The sequence below is a fragment of the Lacerta agilis genome, chromosome 13 (genome assembly GCF_009819535.1).
Source record: "Lacerta agilis isolate rLacAgi1 chromosome 13, rLacAgi1.pri, whole genome shotgun sequence".
Classification (NCBI taxonomy): domain Eukaryota; kingdom Metazoa; phylum Chordata; class Lepidosauria; order Squamata; family Lacertidae; genus Lacerta; species Lacerta agilis.
Genome location: NC_046324.1, coordinates 50104180 through 50121588, shown reverse-complemented (window position 1 = coordinate 50121588; position 17409 = coordinate 50104180). Strand labels below are relative to the sequence as shown.

At 43.9% G+C, this 17409-nt stretch overlaps 1 protein-coding gene across 1 annotated transcript in view; it reads right to left on the bottom strand.

Annotated features, from left to right (window-relative positions):
* Positions 1–17409, bottom strand: part of SDK1 (sidekick cell adhesion molecule 1) — a 557065-nt gene that overhangs the window by 195381 nt on the left and 344275 nt on the right. Inside the window, 7 exon segments of the mRNA XM_033167902.1 lie at positions 4700–4876; positions 7025–7115; positions 7118–7126; positions 10959–11093; positions 11096–11125; positions 11257–11373; positions 15787–15981. Of these exon segments, the coding sequence (XP_033023793.1) occupies positions 4700–4876; positions 7025–7115; positions 7118–7126; positions 10959–11093; positions 11096–11125; positions 11257–11373; positions 15787–15981 (754 nt within the window).

The window sequence follows — 17409 nt, the reverse complement described above, 5'->3', positions numbered from 1 at the left end:
CGTACAGGTTCCGGGTCCCATCCATATACCTGGGTAGGCTTGCCTAAACAAAAATGTTTATTAGCAGGTGCCAAAAGGAGTACCGTGAAGACACCTGTTTGATGTCAAGAGGCAGGGAGTTCCAAAGCATGGGAGATGGATTTCTGAGAGATGTGGAATAGGTGTTTTGCGGCTGCTGTAACAAGGCCAGTTCTGCAGATTGAAGCATCTGAGTGAGCCTATTTGGGTAAGGTGATCTACCAGGTGAACCTGTCCTGAGTCATTAAGGGCTTTATACACTAATAGTAACACCTTGAACCTGGTTTGGCGGCAGATTGGCAACTAGAGCAGCTCTCTTTGCAGAGGTGTTATAGCTGGCAAGCACTCACTCCTGCCAACAATTGTGCCGCAGCAGCATTCTGCACTAACTGCAGATTTAGGATCAAACTCAAAGGAATCGCACCCAGAGCGCATTTCAGGATCATACCATTGATCCATCTGCACTGACTGGCAGCTGCTCTCAGTTACAGGCAGGGAACTTTCCAAACGTCACCTTCAGACTCTGGGGATTGAACTTGATGCCTTCTGCATGCCAAGCATGTGCTCTCAACACTGGGTTCAAGCCCCTCCATAGATGTTCATTCTGTATTAGCACTTAAAATATCTCATAATTTTGCCTCCTTACAGTTTTTTGTGAGTACCGATTTGAGAGAAACTTGAACGTACTCTGGAGAAGACATTTCAATTTCACTTGCATGACATCACATTTGCCTATGGATCAGACCCAAAGAAAAATTCAGGATCTCGTCACTTCAAACCTGTGTTCCATATAGGGACATGCATTGTATTTGATGGGGAAAGAGATTTGTGCATGTATTTGTGTTTGTGTATACATGTGTGTGTGTGTTTCCCCATTGCAGGTACATTATGAAATAGGAGTAATCTTACTCCCTTGGATAACAGCCCACCAGAAAAGCCAGAAATTACTAAAAGAAAGGAAAAAAAAACACCCTTCTCTATTGTGTGGAAAAGATAATCTGCTTTCTGCCTGACTTCTTTCCGATTGTTCTCACTTAGATGAAGCATGCAAAATAAAAAGTACAAATGGGAAGAGGCAGTCAGTGCAATTTAAGGAATACGGAGATGGAAACCACAACAAGATGGTTTTTTAACAGGGTGTCATTTGGAGTTTCGTTACTATACATCTGTGAGAATCACTATTATTAACTCTCACTTAATAATGGACACATTCAAACTGTGTTTAGTTTGCATTGCTTGCCTGATGCTGGCATCTAGTCTCTTCTTTCTGAATCTCCTATAAATTGCCCGTGATTATGATTCTGAGACAACATTTTGGGGGGTGTATGACCATGGAATGACTCCTGCCACCCGACTTGTTTCGCATTTGATAGATTTAGGAAGAACAGCAACTATGGGAAAGGAAGTGGGCTGTGGGAGAGAAAGGAAGACCCTCCAGAGCCATGACCATGAATGCTTGGTGTCATTGGCAGGAATCTCAGCATAGAGACAAAACACATGCTTGGCTTGCAGAAGGTCCCAGGTTTAATTTCTGGTGTCTCCAGTTAAAATAATCACAGGTAGCAGGCTGGTAAAACCCCCAACTTTAGACCCTGGTTGGCCCCTGACCATAAGATGAAGATTACAAAGGATGGTCAGAGTTCAAGGGCCTGGAGAGGCCTTTCACAGTTAAATGCTCTCAGCAGACATTGGCCTTTTGGCTTCAATGTCACAATTTTATTTTTTTTTTTAAAAATTTTATTTATTTTCTTAATATAACACAAACCCAACCCCACACCTACAAATACAAAAACAAATACAAATACACATAAAGTCAGGATTTTCTTCTTGTTTATATACCTTACACACACAAAAAATTCTAGTTCTGAATCTTGACGTTTGACTTCCCCCGCCTTTTCACCTTCGGTTTTAATTCAATATACTATTTCCTTAACAACTTTTCTCTATAAAAAATTTAACTTTACTTAAAAAAAAACATACTTATCTCTGTCTTTGCATTATAACCTAAATCATAACCAAATATCTTATAGCTAAACTTATTTTTCTGTTTTATCATGCTGCTTTTAACTTAAAATTCAATATCTCCTTGCTTATTTAAAATAATCTTGTAATTAACAGACTTCACACTCGGATTTCGGATACCATGGCAGACCATTTAGATTATACATTTAATACTTCAACCCACTCCCCCTCTATCCATTGTCTTTTCCTGTCTTTCTCCACAGCCAAATCTCCCATTGTCTTCCTCTGAGTGTCCACAGATCCAGGCAGCGTCCACAACAAACCCAGCATCGAGCCTCAGGGCGTTCCTCATCTCCATTCTGGGCTCCTCCGATTCTTTTGCTCCTTCTTCTTGTATAAATCTTAATTCCATGTCCCTTGCCCCCGAGCTGCCACCTCGGGGTCTGGATATTGTAAATTTTCCCGTTTCAAGTTCCTTTTCCCGGGTTCGCCCAGCCATTTCCGACCATCCTCCAAGCGCCCCTCCCAGCTCTTTGCCAAGGCTTGATTCCATTGTGTAGAACTTTTGAAAAGCCTCCTCTGTGGAAAGTACATCCTTTTTATGAATAATTCCACTCAAGACCTGTAATTTCCGATTAAGCAATTCCATCTGCAAGATAGTGAGCATTTCCTCATCCCTTAAATCAGAGTTCGATGCCAGTGCGATCACAAAGTCCAGCATTTTGAGAGAGAGGGTGAGTATCAGATTTCAGTTCCTGTCTCTTCCTTCCTTTGTCTCAATTTTTCCCACGACATACCAAGTCGCCGCCATTTCTCCGAAGCCGGAGTATAAAGACCAAAACTTCAAACGGAGATATTTTTTCCCCAGTTAACCCCCGAAGGGAGATCTCAACAGACTCAGTTTTCAAGTTCCAAGTACTTTCTATGATTGTTGTAGCAGCAGTCACTTAAAGGGTTAATCTCTTTCACCACTCGAAGGGAGGGAGGCGGGCTGCCTTTCTTCTTTCCCCCAGAGCGTTCCAGGAATACAAAGAGTCAATCAATTACTCACAGCCTCTGGGTTCTTATCAGCTCCTTAATGACAGGTAGAACTTAGACGCTCATCACAGGCTTTGCCGCCGCATTTCCATCCCAGTTGGGGCATGTCCCCTATAGCCCGGCTCCGTAGTCCCTTCACCCCCACTCCCCCTTTACAGGGGGGGGGGGGGGAAGGGTTCGGAGCCACAACGGGCACAGCCGGGGAGCCCAGGGCACGGGACGCTCTTCCCGCACCCCAACCGGAGCCCCGCTATGCGGCTGCAGGGCTCCTAACCCCCGGGATGAACTGGGTGCTTCGCAGCCGAAGCAACCCACGACCACCCATAATGGCGTCCGCCGCCGGAAGCTCAATGTCACAATTTTAAAGCCAGACCCATCCTTGCCTCACCAAAGTCCCTAAAGAGGCACAAGAGACAACAAATTAAGTACGGGAGGTAGCAATCTGTTTGGAATTTTCTCCTCAGCCTTGGATTTCTACCAGCAGCATAAAATGCACTCCAGGAAAAGAACCAAAGGAGAGGATGTAGAAATGGATGGCTTCAGAACAGAATTCAATCTAAGCTTGGCACTGAAGAGGTGATGCTGTAATGAAACCAAGATGGATGTAACAAAATCTCAGAAATGAGCACGTTAGACAGCAGGGCTGAAGAAGCAGCCTCAGGCATCTCCAAGAAAAGATTAGGTGCAAGCAGACAGCAGAAACAGATGGCTTTCCAAAAAAATATTAGTACGCAGGTTTACTCTAAGCGTCAGTCATATTAGAATACCACCTTCTCTCGCTCAACAAGACTGACGGCCTCACTCACATTCCACTTCCATCAGAGCTTAGGAATCGGTTCAGCCAAGAAAGAACAATCAATGCAGGCCCTTTTCAATTCCATAGGTCTCAGCAGAGCATTTCATTATGATTATTTTCAAACTTGTTTATATGCTCCCTTGAAGAGTAAAAGCTCTCTCAAGGCAGCTTCCATAAAAATAAACAGTACAAAACAAGTGTAAAAAAAAATACGAATTACTCAGAAAGCAAAAAAAATAAAAATGGAAAAACCAGGAAAATAGGTAATAAAAGCCAGAAAACAATAACCAAACGTCCAGCCCAGAATTAAAACAAACTCCCAAACCAACAAGGAAGCAGAACATTTTTTTAAAAAAGCCTTCAAGTAAAAGCCAGCAACAATGGGGTGTGGTTGTGGGACAGATCTTCCTCAAAGTCCTGTCGTGATGTGACAAAACCCAGTTGGTAGAGTCCCAGAACTGTAGGGCTACTATGGGGAATGCTCTCTCTAAGAAAATCCCTGGTCAAATTCAGACCATGGTCAGGGACTTCAGGGCTTGAAGCTCATGGCTGGTGCTTGGGACTCAGCCTAATGAATTACCTGGAACTGCATGTCCTGAGCAGGCTCATACGAGGGAGTCTGGAAAACCATAGCAGTCATAAACTGCTTGGGCTGGCCCTTTTTGGGCTATCCAGTTTCCCTGATCTGGAAACACTGTAAGTGTGGTGAATCAGATTCGAGCTTAAATACCACTGGAGACAATTGTACTAAAGTAAGGAACTGGCTGTGTTTCTTATAACAATTGAAAAGTCAAAGCAAAAGTTGCGGGGGAGTGGAGTAAAGTAAGAGGGAGGTGCAAACCATTTGCAGTTTCATTCAACGCTGCCTGCCCCCGGGATACTCACATCACTTCCAAGCGGGCCACCCTGGAATCATTTCCTCCAGAGGATGTGACTTCGCAAGTGTAGTCTCCGATGTCTCCAGACCATGTCTGGCTGATGGTGAGGGTGCCATCTTTCTCCATGGTGATTCGGGAGCTGCTAGATGGATTTATGACAACGTTGTCCTTCTTCCAAACATACCTGATTGTCACAGTATTTCAGACCGTTAAAGTCAGCTGTCTATTTCGTTAAAAATGATGAATATCAAGTGCTGAAATTATATGGTAAAAACAGAGCTAAATAACTATGTAGAACAGAGACGCTCACTCGCAACCTTCACCAAGGGCTCATTTGGATGCAGTGAATGTCTGGCGGGCCTGCAAGACTATAAAATGTACGATAGTTCAAGGTGAAGGGTGCAATCCTACTCCTTAGAAATCAATGGCAAAATTCCCATTTTTTAAACAAAGCAGGTTTGAAGTGATGGTTGCTAGCCTGACCCAGGCTGTACTTGGTTTGTTTTCAGATCCCAGAAAAGCAAGGGGGCAAGGGCATACCGTACCCCAGCTGGATGTGTGTTGTTGTTGATCTGCAGACTTTACACAAATAAACAACTTTTGTGCTTGACTCCAAAATAGGCTTTCAGACCCTCCAGAAACTAGTGGGTACCACTGCAGACCAACCTAGTCCTGAACCTCCTCTTGGCTTCACACCCAGAACCTGTCAGGTATCAGATATTTTATATTTCAACAGTCGGAAAACCTACTTAGCGCCCAAGTTTTGCTTCATTTAAAAATAATAATAATAATAATAATAATATAATAATAATAATAATAATATCCTTCCAGTTGCACCTTAGAAACCAACTAATTTGTTCTTGGTATGAGCTTTCGTGTGCACAAAAGCTCATACCAAGAACAAACTTAGTTGGTCTCTAAGGTGCTACTGGAAGGATTTTTAATTTTTTATTTTGTTTTGACTATGGCAGACCAACACGGCTACCTACCTGTAACTTCATTTTAAAAATATGTTTTACCATAGAAGGCAATAAGAGGTTTACACAATGCAAATAGATGTACTACTAATGGATGCCTCTCCACTGCTGACCTGTCATTGCTTTTCCCCCCTCTCCTTTCTACATTTCTTAGACTGAGTCTTTGTCACAAGAAAGGCTTGTTCCTGCCTTCTTCCCATGTTCCCCTCTTGCCTTTGCCCCTGCATACTTGGGCCCCCATTTCTGTGGATCAGGGCCAGAGTTACAGGTGGGTGCGTGGGCAGGCAAAATGTATAACCAAGGGCTACAACAGCTTCCTCCTGCATATATTTGAATTTAAATTGCAGAACACAAAACTGAACACAACAGTGAATGTGAAGGATATTTAGTGGTTCCTTTAGTATATGGATCACAAAATGTACCCTGGCCTGCCATACAAGGGTGTTGCAAGGAACACAGAGGAATTGTATGTAAGAATCTTTGATGCTTGAAATACACTATACAAATCTAATTATACTTAGCTTTAAACCTTTCTGATTTTTATTCATGATCCATTTAATACTTTCTCCCACAGTGATTTCAATGTTATGATTAATAGAATAGAGCTATTCTAAACCATCTATAGCAGAGCTCATAGTCATAATCCTACAGCCCTTAACGGGGGGGGGGGGAGGTTGGGGGGGTTGGCGACAGCAGAGAAAGCTTCTAAAATACCATCCTCTTCTTAATGCAAGACTAGATGTCTTTCCTTTCTCTTTTACACAAATGCCGTTGTTTAACATTTCTAAAGGAGACTGTGGCATCCTTCGTTGGCCTTTCCCCTTTTCATTTGCCTGTCTTTCATTTATGTACATGCTCATCCTGTCAAAGGAGCAGAGAGGGAATTCCTCTGGCTCCTTGCTTGTAGAATCTGGCAGTTTAAAGACATATTGTACGTTCTGCAAGGCTGATCTGGCGCTTTGTTCAGAGCAGAAGGGATGCTTTCAGGAATTTTCAAGACTCTCTCTGCAAACGTTCCTACAATCCCCTCAAATCACTTCGGGTTTCATTCTCATTAAGTATCAGCTTCTGACAAGTCTGTTTTATTGATATGTATTAACCTTGACAGTAAATCATGGGTAGTGTATTGAAGTCATGAAGTGAACACAGTTCATTGTAAATAATATATAAGGTTGAAGTGGAGAAATAAAAAGGACTTGACATGAATAATAGCTCAACCTGCAACCTCAGAGGATGCCATCACTGGGAATACCAGCACAAAACCAGGTGCCTGGAAAGAGCTCGCCAAACACGGTGACCATGTTTGTGAAATTAGGTTCAAATATACAGCAGAAGCAACTGCAGACACCACCAACCTGATTGAAATTCTTGGGTCATGAGCAGCCTCGCAGCGCAGCATCGCGGTGGTTCCCTTAATAACAGTGCTGTCCTCAGGAGGGCGAACGTAAGAGTGCGATCTGAAAAGAACACGACCCACAGTTCAGGTAAAATTGCCAACTTCCATCTTGGCTTGGGTGTTTGGCCTCTGAAGGCAGCGAGCCAGGTCATTGTCATTCCTGACAAGAAAATTCTGCTCCTCCATCCCCCTGCCTCTAGCAAATATGTGAAAGGTGCAAAGTTCTCCACGCCAGTGTTTACTGGAAAGTTTAATGCAGTATCACATCCCCTTCCCATCTTAATTTCCCCCGGATTCCAATTCCAGGGGCCCAGCACATATTAGAAAAAAGAGACCTAGAGTACATTTTAACTGCAGAGTGTTTGTCATGGGTTAGGGCAAGTAGCCACCTCTTAAGCATGATTAAGGAGCCAGCCTCCCACCTTGCTGTAGACTGACTCTCCTACTCGCAGCATAACCACAGTTTAGGGAAATTGTCTCAGTGATTTTTAATCATGGTAAATGCAAACCACAGTTCCCAAGTAAGTGGAGTCTGAAACAACAGCTCAAAGTGAGTTTCAGATCCTGGGTTAAGAAGAACTAGCTGCATTTATGATGTTAATGATGAAGATATTTCATTAATTGCAATTGCAGCAGGAGGAGATAATTCAGTCCAGGGAGAGGAAAGAGTGGGTAGAAAGCAGATATCGTGTTTCTCCTAAAATAAGACATGGCCATAAAATAAGCCATAGCAGGATTTCTATGCATTTGCGAAATATAAGCCGTTCCCCGAAAATAGCCATACCCCGAAAATAAGCCATAGTGACGCGGCACCTCCCATTAAAACAGCCTGGATAGGCGTGGCTATGCAGCATACCGATGCAACGCAGTTAAAATAAGACATCCCCTGAAAATAAGCCATACTGTGTTTTGTTGAAGGGAAAAAAATATAAGACGGTGTCTTATTTTATGAGAAACACGGTATGACCAAGGCTGGCTCCTGATGTCTTAGCCACCTTCAGGAGAGAAGTAATGTATACTTACACAGACCCTTAATGTGTTTTTTACTTTGAATAGAAAAAATGTCCCAGGAAATTACCTCTTGGAGTTACAGAGTTTCATCCCCCCACCCCCCGAATAAATCCAGGTCTACAATACTGGTGGGGTGAAGAGAGGACAACTGGGAGGAAGTTTCAGAGAGGAAATGGCTAACAGGGGGAGCATCTTTTCTCCTATGCAAACTGCATCTCTTGAGGATGCTTTGCAAGAGAAAAGTGCAACATGCAGTTTGTGGAACATCAGCTGAGCTCAAAGTTGAAAAGCTAGCTGGACCAGACTATTGGCTTGCATCAGTCGTTCAGGTGGCAGCTGTGCATTCTGGGGCTTAAAGAGCAATAGTGACCAAGTGTGCTGTGGTGTCAGAGTTCAGCAGTGATCAGGGCACAGAATAAGAGGTTACAAGGACACTGGCTGAAGAAATGGACCAGGTTCCTGGCTTTGAGGCTGGCAAACAGGAGGTTGTTAAATCAGATCCTGCAACACTCACTGGCGGAGGAAGAGGGGGCAGGGGAACGCACCGCCCCCTGCACCACAATCCCGGTGGGGTGCCATCGCGACTGACCCCCACACACACACAATGGGCTCCACGCCCCCAGGATGTGCACCACACCCCTGAGGACAGTGCGCCAAGCCCCCCAGGATGTGCACCAGCCACACCCCGGCCTGCTCTCTGCTCCCAGTGCCGGAGCATGAAGCTCTGCCACTGGCAACATTAGGGCCCATATCAAACTGAAGCCTGGACCTGCAGAATGGAGTGCCTCACTATTTGGAAGGTCATTCTTGCAGCAACTAACAATAAGTCCTAAAGTTATCTTGGCTACAAAGATGGCATTTACAGGCCTTCTGGAACATTTTCTCTGTTTGGTTCTACACAGGAAGAGGCAGTGGATCAAAGAAGTCCCCCCCACAAGTCAGACTCCCTTCAAGTTGTCCAAGTGGAGTGGATCCCAGCAGAACTGGACTGGAGGCACAGGCTAAAAGCCCTTATTGTACCTCTAGTCCTCCTAAGATGCCCACTTGGAGCTCATCATGATGCTGCAATAACTGACCTGCCTTGTTGTGCCCCGTGAGACTCCTGTTTGGGACCACAACAGCACAGGCGGTGCTTAGGTTTACCAGCAGATAAAGAGGCATTTGGCCAACCAGTCAGTTCAGAAGATGGGATTAATTTAGGAAAATATTGCATTTTTGGCAGGACAGGAGTTTATTCTGCACAGCCAAGGGGGCTTTGCTGTTTTGGTTCTTCAGTAACAGCCCCTCTTTTAGGATCTTAGATCCAGTCATGACCAGGACACTGAGCTGGAGGCTACAGTGTTGCCCTCTAAGGATCTCTGAATTAGATGCTGGTGATCAAGGACAGAGACTGGCACACAGGAGTGCACTGGACCTGATGCCACAGCACCAGAGCTTTGACTCTCACTCTGTTCCTCTCTCTCCAGCTCACCAGTCAATGGTGCAAGGAGCACATCAGGTGGGAGGCCATGGGACACAGAAGAAATGCTGGTCTTCAGGCCAGAGAGTTTGCCTTTAGGATACTCTAGTTCTCCAAAATGAGGCAGAGGAGGGCTGGGCTGGAGGCAAGAGCTCAGATTGCTTCAATTCACTTCCAACCCCTGTTTTAAAAGGAGGCAGGGAGATTGAAAAAGCAGTTCACATGGAAAGGCATGGAGGCTTCCAAGATCAAAAATCCCACTAGGCAGATACATTGTTTTCTTAGACTCCATCTCTTTTTGACTGGAGGCCATGAAGGAATAAATGCTACATTGTTAATCATCCCTGGGATTGTTTCATGTTAAACCATAGAGCGGTGTGTGTTAGCTCATTTGTACACCTTCAAAAGCTTCAAAATAGGTGGAAAGGCTGGACAGAACCCAAACACATCCGCGCAAAGCTGGTTGCGGATATGAGGAGAAACAGGAAGAATCAAGTGGCTCCAAAGACACAAACTTTTCCATAATATTCTACACACATAAAGATGACATTTACCCAAATGCTGTTCAATCCCGTCATTCAAATATGCCCAGGAAATGGAGGCACTGCAGTGAGTAATTAAGGCCCAAAAAGTTCTCCCTAATGCCTCAACATATAAAGGGAAAGGCCGCAGATCACATCAGCTGAATCCAGGTGCAAGAAAGGAAGATAAATAGAAAATGGGAGCAAAGTCCCATTTTCCAGAAGCAATAATACACCATAATGCCAGAAGGGATTTCTGTACAAGGAACAAGAGTCAAATGGTAAGTGTGAACATCAGACACCATTAAGCACCATGTCTGAGAGTGCTGTTTTTTTTTGTTCTACCCCTTGGGTTATATAACAGTTTCATTCTCGTTGCTGTGCATACAGTGTGTGATGCAATTAAATCAAATTTAAAAGGTTTAAGCAGGACATTAAAATGAACTGGCAACCTGCGCTACTATACAGCGTAGCCTGTTCAGAAGGGAACTTCCAGTGGAGATTATTAGCTTCTCCTACAACCACATGCCACATCGTGATATGTGTATCAGATGCAAATTATCAGGATGATACAATGAGAATGTACAGGTAGCAGCCATGCCTCGTAGTGCATGAATTACTGAAATAATCTGCAGATATCTCCAGCTGTGTACATTAGGATGGCTTTGGTGAAACCGAATGTCTGTTTTGAAATGCAAAGATGTCAAATGAACACTCTCCCTTGTAGATCTCTCTAAATCAGCTCTAAAATCCACAAACATAATTTCTATTAAATTATTCACCCCCCCCTTCCACACATACACACCATGAAATGGAAATGCTGTAATTGGTTTCCTGAGGGCACAATGAGTACTGATTAAGCCTTGATTAATATTAAACTCTAAAACAAACACGGTCCTTACTCCACACGGTGAGAGCAGCGGAAGCATTTAGGAATCCTTCAGAGTTGACTGCACAGCAGGTATAGTCACCAGCATCCCGAGCAAAGACTGGGGCTATCTGAAGCCCTCCAGATTCGAGGAGGAGGAACCTGGGGTCTGAATGGAGCCGCTGGCCAAAACCTGGTTGCCTGAAAAACACCATGTGAGAACAACTTCAATTCTCTGATTTGCAGTGCATGAAAAAGCTAATGCTATGCTAATTCTTCTTGGTGAGCAGCAGCAATTAGAGCGATTTCCCAACAGAATAATAAGGCTTTACCTCTTTTCCATGCAATGGCAGGCTTTGGTGCTCCTGAGACATCACATCTTAAAACTGCTGTCATCCCTTCGGTAACAGTGGTGTCTGTCGGCAGTCGTGAAAACGTTGGTGCAATATCTGGAATCAAAAAATTTTTGTTCCTAAGGATCAGTTCCTTGAAAGATCTCTCAACTACTTGTGGAATTTTGGATCCATATTTATTGGACTAGTAATGGACCAGGGAATGATGACAATAACATGAAAACTTTTTCAGAAGAGACAGTAGCTTTTCATTATTCACCTCCTAGGAATTCCCCAACTGTGGACTGTTGGATAAATGAAAAATGAATTCCAAGCAGTTTCCATACAGTGGAAGCAAAATGACTTTGTGGTAAAGTAAAAGAAGAAAAAGGAAGAAGCTCTGGAGGGGAAATAGATAAATTGAAATAAACAAAACTATTTGCTTTCAACCCCATTACATAAGACAAAAAGCTTCTTGAGCCTGACATGAGTTTGCAGAGCTGAATGTCAGCCAAAAAAAGTCACCATTTGATTTTTATCTTGGTATCTCTGTCCCCCTCCCCATCTCCTCATTCTTTCTATCTCCAATGAAAGATCAAACAGTCCCCCCTATTATCTTTTGCCCAAAAGATATCAGACCTTATGTGAGTACCATATGTGTTCAGAGGTAAACCTAGCAAAGATCTAACGACTTAGCTCAGTGCCAAGCAGCAAGGCAAGGAGATGCTACAGCCAAGCATCCATCATGCCTAAATCGAACTCCAGCCATGAAGCTCTCCACTTTCCCCCACCAAACCATCTTTTGTGAAGTTGAGGTCACCAGAGCAGGCAACCACCAGGCATTCATCCATTTTGGCAGTGACCAAGTTCACATTTTCCATGCAGAACAGAATCATTATTCTAGATGCTTCCACTTGTCAGTAGGAGTGTGGAATTGACCTCCTGACGTCATTTCCTTATCACTTTCAACGTATTCTAGAACAGCCTTCCCCAGCTTGGCACCCTTCAGATGTTTGGGGCCATGGCACCCATCACAGTTAGAGGACCACTGGGGGGAGGGACACTTATGGGAGTACAGCTGTGCTGGCTGGTGCTGATGGGGGCTGTAGTTGAAAGCATCTGGAGCCATCAGATTTGGCAATGCCATTACAGAAGTGAAGATGGCTTTATTTAACATCGGCTACAAAAGCATAGGCTTGTGTTTGTCCAGGTTGCATATGGGTGGGACAAATATGGAACTGTGCATTCAAGTGGTACCAAAAGGGGTAGGGCCATTGTCAGTTGGCAGAGCACCTGCTTCCCAAGCAGAAGGTCCCAGGCTCCATCTCCAGCTTTTGCAAGATAGACCAAGGGTCTGACTTGGTATAAGGCAGCTTCCTGTGAGTAAGAAGGTGGACACTTGATAGGATTTGTTGTGTGTTTGTGAAAACAAAACAAAAATGGCACAGACTTGGAAGGGAGAAGTGTAAGGAGGGTTAAAAGGGGAACGTATGATAACAAGGGGGGAAGAATATTAGCATACTGTAAGCCATCCCTATCCTTTAAGAGAGGGGAGGTTACCGTATTTTTCGCTCCATAGGACACTCCGGACCATAGGGCGCACCTCATTTTTAGAGGAGGAAACAAGAAAATTTTTTTTTCTGGTTTTCCTCCTCTAAAAGCCCTGTTTTGTTTTGTTTTTTGTTTTGTTTTTGAGGATCAGCTAAAAGTTTTGCAGCTTTTTTGCAAAGGGAAAAGCCCTGGGGTTTTTGGGTTTTTTTTTTGGAGTATCAGCTAAAGGTTTTGCTGCTGTTTTTGCAAAGGCAAAAGGCCTTTTTTGAGAATCAGCTAAAAGTTTTGCAGCTTTTTTTGCAAAGGGAAAAGCCCTAGGGTTTTTTTTGTTTTTGTTTTTTTGTTTTTTTGAGGATCAGCTAAAGGTTTTGCAGCTTTTTTTGCAAAGGGGGAAAAGCAAAGCTCCTTTTGCAAAGGGGGAAAAGCAAAGAGGAAAAGCCCCATTTTAATGGGGTTTAACTCACATTTCTGAAAAATCTTAAGGAAAGGGAGCCATTTCTACTGTTTCCAGACAGATAATCTAATCAGCCAGTCACATGTTCTGGGGAAACAAACAACCTCCCTCTGCAGCACATTCAACAAAGGAGGGCGGGGCTGAAAGGGAGCCGGACTCTTATCTCTCTCCCGATCTCTAGCTGATCAGCTGCTGAGCGGGGTCCTTTCAACACTCCCTTTTCTCTTTGTAAAATAAAAAGCACAATCTGCTTTTGGCCCCTGGGCAATTCAGCTCCAGGGACCACCATTCGCTCCATAAGACGCACAGGTATTTCCCCTTACTTTTTAGGAGGAAAAAAGTGCGTCTTATGGAGCAAAAATACGGTATATATGGGAATGAATTGATGAATAAACAACTAAAAATAGCTTCTCTCTGGCATGACTTCAGGATTACAGTGCTGGCATATGTTCTTCTAAATCCACTTATTAAATGTTGCAAAGGCTGCATATCTGTAATACTGCTCTGCCTTAACGTGGGAAGACAACCACATCATTCCCACAATAAATGGCCCTTGACTATGACAAAAGTGTGAATAAGGCATATGTTGTGCACTTGTTGCTGTATCTCAATGATCACTAAAGTGGCCTCTAGATGTTGACTCGTATCACTTCAGAGGCTGATGGAACTGGAGTTCCATATTATCCAGGGACATGCAGCAGGGAAAGATTTGTGCGTCTGATCTAATACATTGGCCACAGTGCTTAAATTGCTACTTTAAGTTTATTATTCTGAATCAAAGAATTAAAATATTGTATCCTGTGATGGCCTGCTATATCCCAGAGGAGGTGTGCACAGAACCCTTCACTACACATGTAACTTCTCCCCAACCCAAAAAACCGAACAAACGAAGAAAACAAAATATAGAACAGGAAGGCATTAACCTGGCAGTTCCTGGTTCATTCACATTTGTGACACACCATTAATGCATTATATGCTTATTTTTTCTCAGCAGAACTACTAATATGAAAAGGGGCTGCATGAAATGTTTTTGTGTTTAAGCTTTTAAAAACAAGAATAATACCAGTCCCATGGTCCAAATTTCTAGTCATGTGAGCTCCGAGCGTTGTTCCCAAGTCACAGGAATCCCCTGTGGGGGAGACAGCGGGAGGACACAAGTCCCATGCTGCTGTTTTGGGCAGCACAGAGCCTGCAGGCGACTGAGTCACTGCGTTGCTCCAGGAGAGACACGTGGCTCGGACACACTGCAGGCCACGTGGTAAGTGCCGCCCCCTGTGGTGTGGTGCCCTGTGCCCCCACCCCACCCCAGCTATGCCTCTGCTAAACAGTGGTCCAAATCTGAACAGGAAATCATGTTATTTACTAAATGGAGCATTGTTTGCTTTACACAAATCCTCCTGGATTCTGAGCCCTCTGAATGTTTTGGATCAGGGCTGCCATCATTTCTGACCATTGGCTGTGCCACCTCAGGGGGCTGATGGGAGATGGAGCTAACATCTCCAGGCAGAGGGCCTTCTCGGTGGTAGTGCCCAACCTGTGGAACGCCCTCCCATCAGATGTCAAGGAAATAAACAACTATCTGACTTTTAGAAGACATCTGAAGGCAGTCCTGTTTAGGGAAGTTCTTAATGTTTGATGTTTTATTGTGCTTTTAATTCTGTTAGGAGCCGCCCAGAGTGGCTGGGAAAACCTAGCCAGATGGGCAGGGTATGTATGTATGTATGTATGTATGTATGTATGTATGTATAAATAATAATAATAATAATAATAATATAATAATAAATAATAATATAATTATATATATAATAATAATAATTTAAAAACATGCATCAAGGGACCCAAAGAATAGTTGTTTTTAAACTTGGGGTATTCCAGTTCAAACTTGTTCAAACAGTTTTAAACTTGGGGTCTTCCAGTTCAAAGGCAGAGGAGAACTACAGCTTCTAAGGGCAGTCATTGTGAGTGAAGGATTCTGTGGGAGGGCTGCAGTTCAGTTGTTTCACTGCTTAAAAATGAAGGGTTCCTTGTTGGAGGTTGCACATAGTGGGGTAAGAGAGGTGAAAATAATGCCAATATGTTTCACCTCTGGCAACCAATGTGCCCCTTTGGATTTGTATATCAGATGAGTCTGGAAAGCCAGGGACACAAATTGTTGTTGTTGTTGTTGTTGTTGTTGTGTGTTGTTGTTGTTGTTGTTATATCTGTGAAAGGTACCATGCTGGAGCAGGCTGTCCTAGGATGTGTTGTAGTTCCACCAGGAGGCTTGGAGAAAGCCTTAGGATGGAGTACAACATAATTGTTCAATCAGTGTAAGCTTTTTCTGCTTGCTCAAGGAAAGGATCTTGCCTCTCCTCCCCCAGGCACTGCTCTGGGGTTTCTCCTGACAGCCCCTCCCTGTGAGCTTGACTTCCTTTTCTTTTCTTTTTACTCTGTACCACTGAGCTGCCCTAGAAAGTTGAATGCATTGTGCCCCAGAAACCTTCCTCTACCCCCCCTGCCCAACCCCCACGTAGGTCCAGACATACTAGTCACATCCAGGAAGGTACGACTCTGCATCTCCCCAGCGTCATTCCTTGCAAAGCACTGGAAGATTCCAGAATCATCAGGCTGCAGTCCCTGGATCTGAAGACTCCCATTGAGCAAAACCTTGTAACGCGGATTCAGCAGTTTGTGGATGGGGACAGCATCCTTGTACCAGACCAGAACAGGAAGTGGGACACCTGAAATGTAGCGGAAAGAGAGAAAACTCTTCATGTGTGCCCAGGCACAGAGCATTGCCGCCTGCTAATTGCCCATTTCCCATTACAGAGTTGTATACCAATACACTATTCAGAAAGCAACTGCTACAAAGCATGCATTATCCTGTCAAAAGTGGGGAAATACAACTGAAAAACACAGAGACAAATCCTTAACTACCCATAATGATTTATGCCATGGCGACTGTGTGCCTTCATTTGCTGTAATCAAATTGCATGCCTTAAAAAAGCCTCAGATTAAATGATTCAGTTTGGGAAATAGGTTAATTGTGTCATCAAATGAGCCTTGAAAAGGTCAAAAGGCAGACAAGGCAGTGAATTGGTAAGACTTAAGCAGGAATCTTATGCATCCTTTCTAGGAAGTATATTCTATTGCACTCAATGAGAAAAGGTATTTTTGGAGCATTCAAAGCACTTTCAAATACATTATCTCAACAATCCCCATATTGCATAAACCGAGGCTGAGGTTAGCAACCCAATGCTAACAACATCAGCAAGCTCCTCCCACTGGTTGTTAACCCTAAAGTGACTCCCCGTGGGGGTGTCTGGTGTTGCGCTTTATCCAATGCCTAAGCCAATACCACTCACACGCCGTAACCAATAAAGTTGTGGCCTTATTTTACCCATTAACCTAGAATCATGTGTCTGTGTGTTTATTTACTCCACGCGGGTGATGGGTCATGATCGCCCCAAATCCCTTACTGAAGTTGATGCCACAGCCCAAAGACTCATGAAAAGGCCACTCCAAAGACCCTGGACCACCCATGCGTGGCTCAAGACATAGGATTCTGAGCAATGAGGATTTGCAGAGAAAAGGAGATGCTCTTGGTGTTCACTATTCTCATGTTGTTACTCTGTCCAGTTGTGAGGCATAGCCCTGTGAGCAAAGTTTCCCAGCAGGCCAAGGAAACTCTTTCTCACCTCACTAGCCAAGAATAATAAGTGCTCACCAAGGAAGAGCCAAGATAGCAAGGTTTGGGAGGATAAGGTATGCCTATGGTGTTAAGCAGGGGCAAAACTAGGCTTTATTGACCTGGGTCAACGCACCCAGTTTAGCACACACACCCCACACAGACGTTTGCATATACACACAACACAGGCTGGGAACCTCAATGGTGCTCCCTTGGAGGCTACTTCCTGGGCAAAAACCTGGCTAGCCCCCCCCCCCCCCCGGTACGGCTCTGTGTTAAGTCATGGAGCCTGAGCACCATATTCAAAGATATATAAAGGAAATCTAATTGCTTCAATAGAGGAGTTAGGACTTCAACATGGCTTCTATTGGATGAGAAATGGAGAATAAATAATCCTAGAAAACTTTCAGGTTAATGTTGAGGGCTCACCTACACTTCCGCTTGTGCCATGCCTAGAAAGGTCGGGTTTGAACAGTTTTCC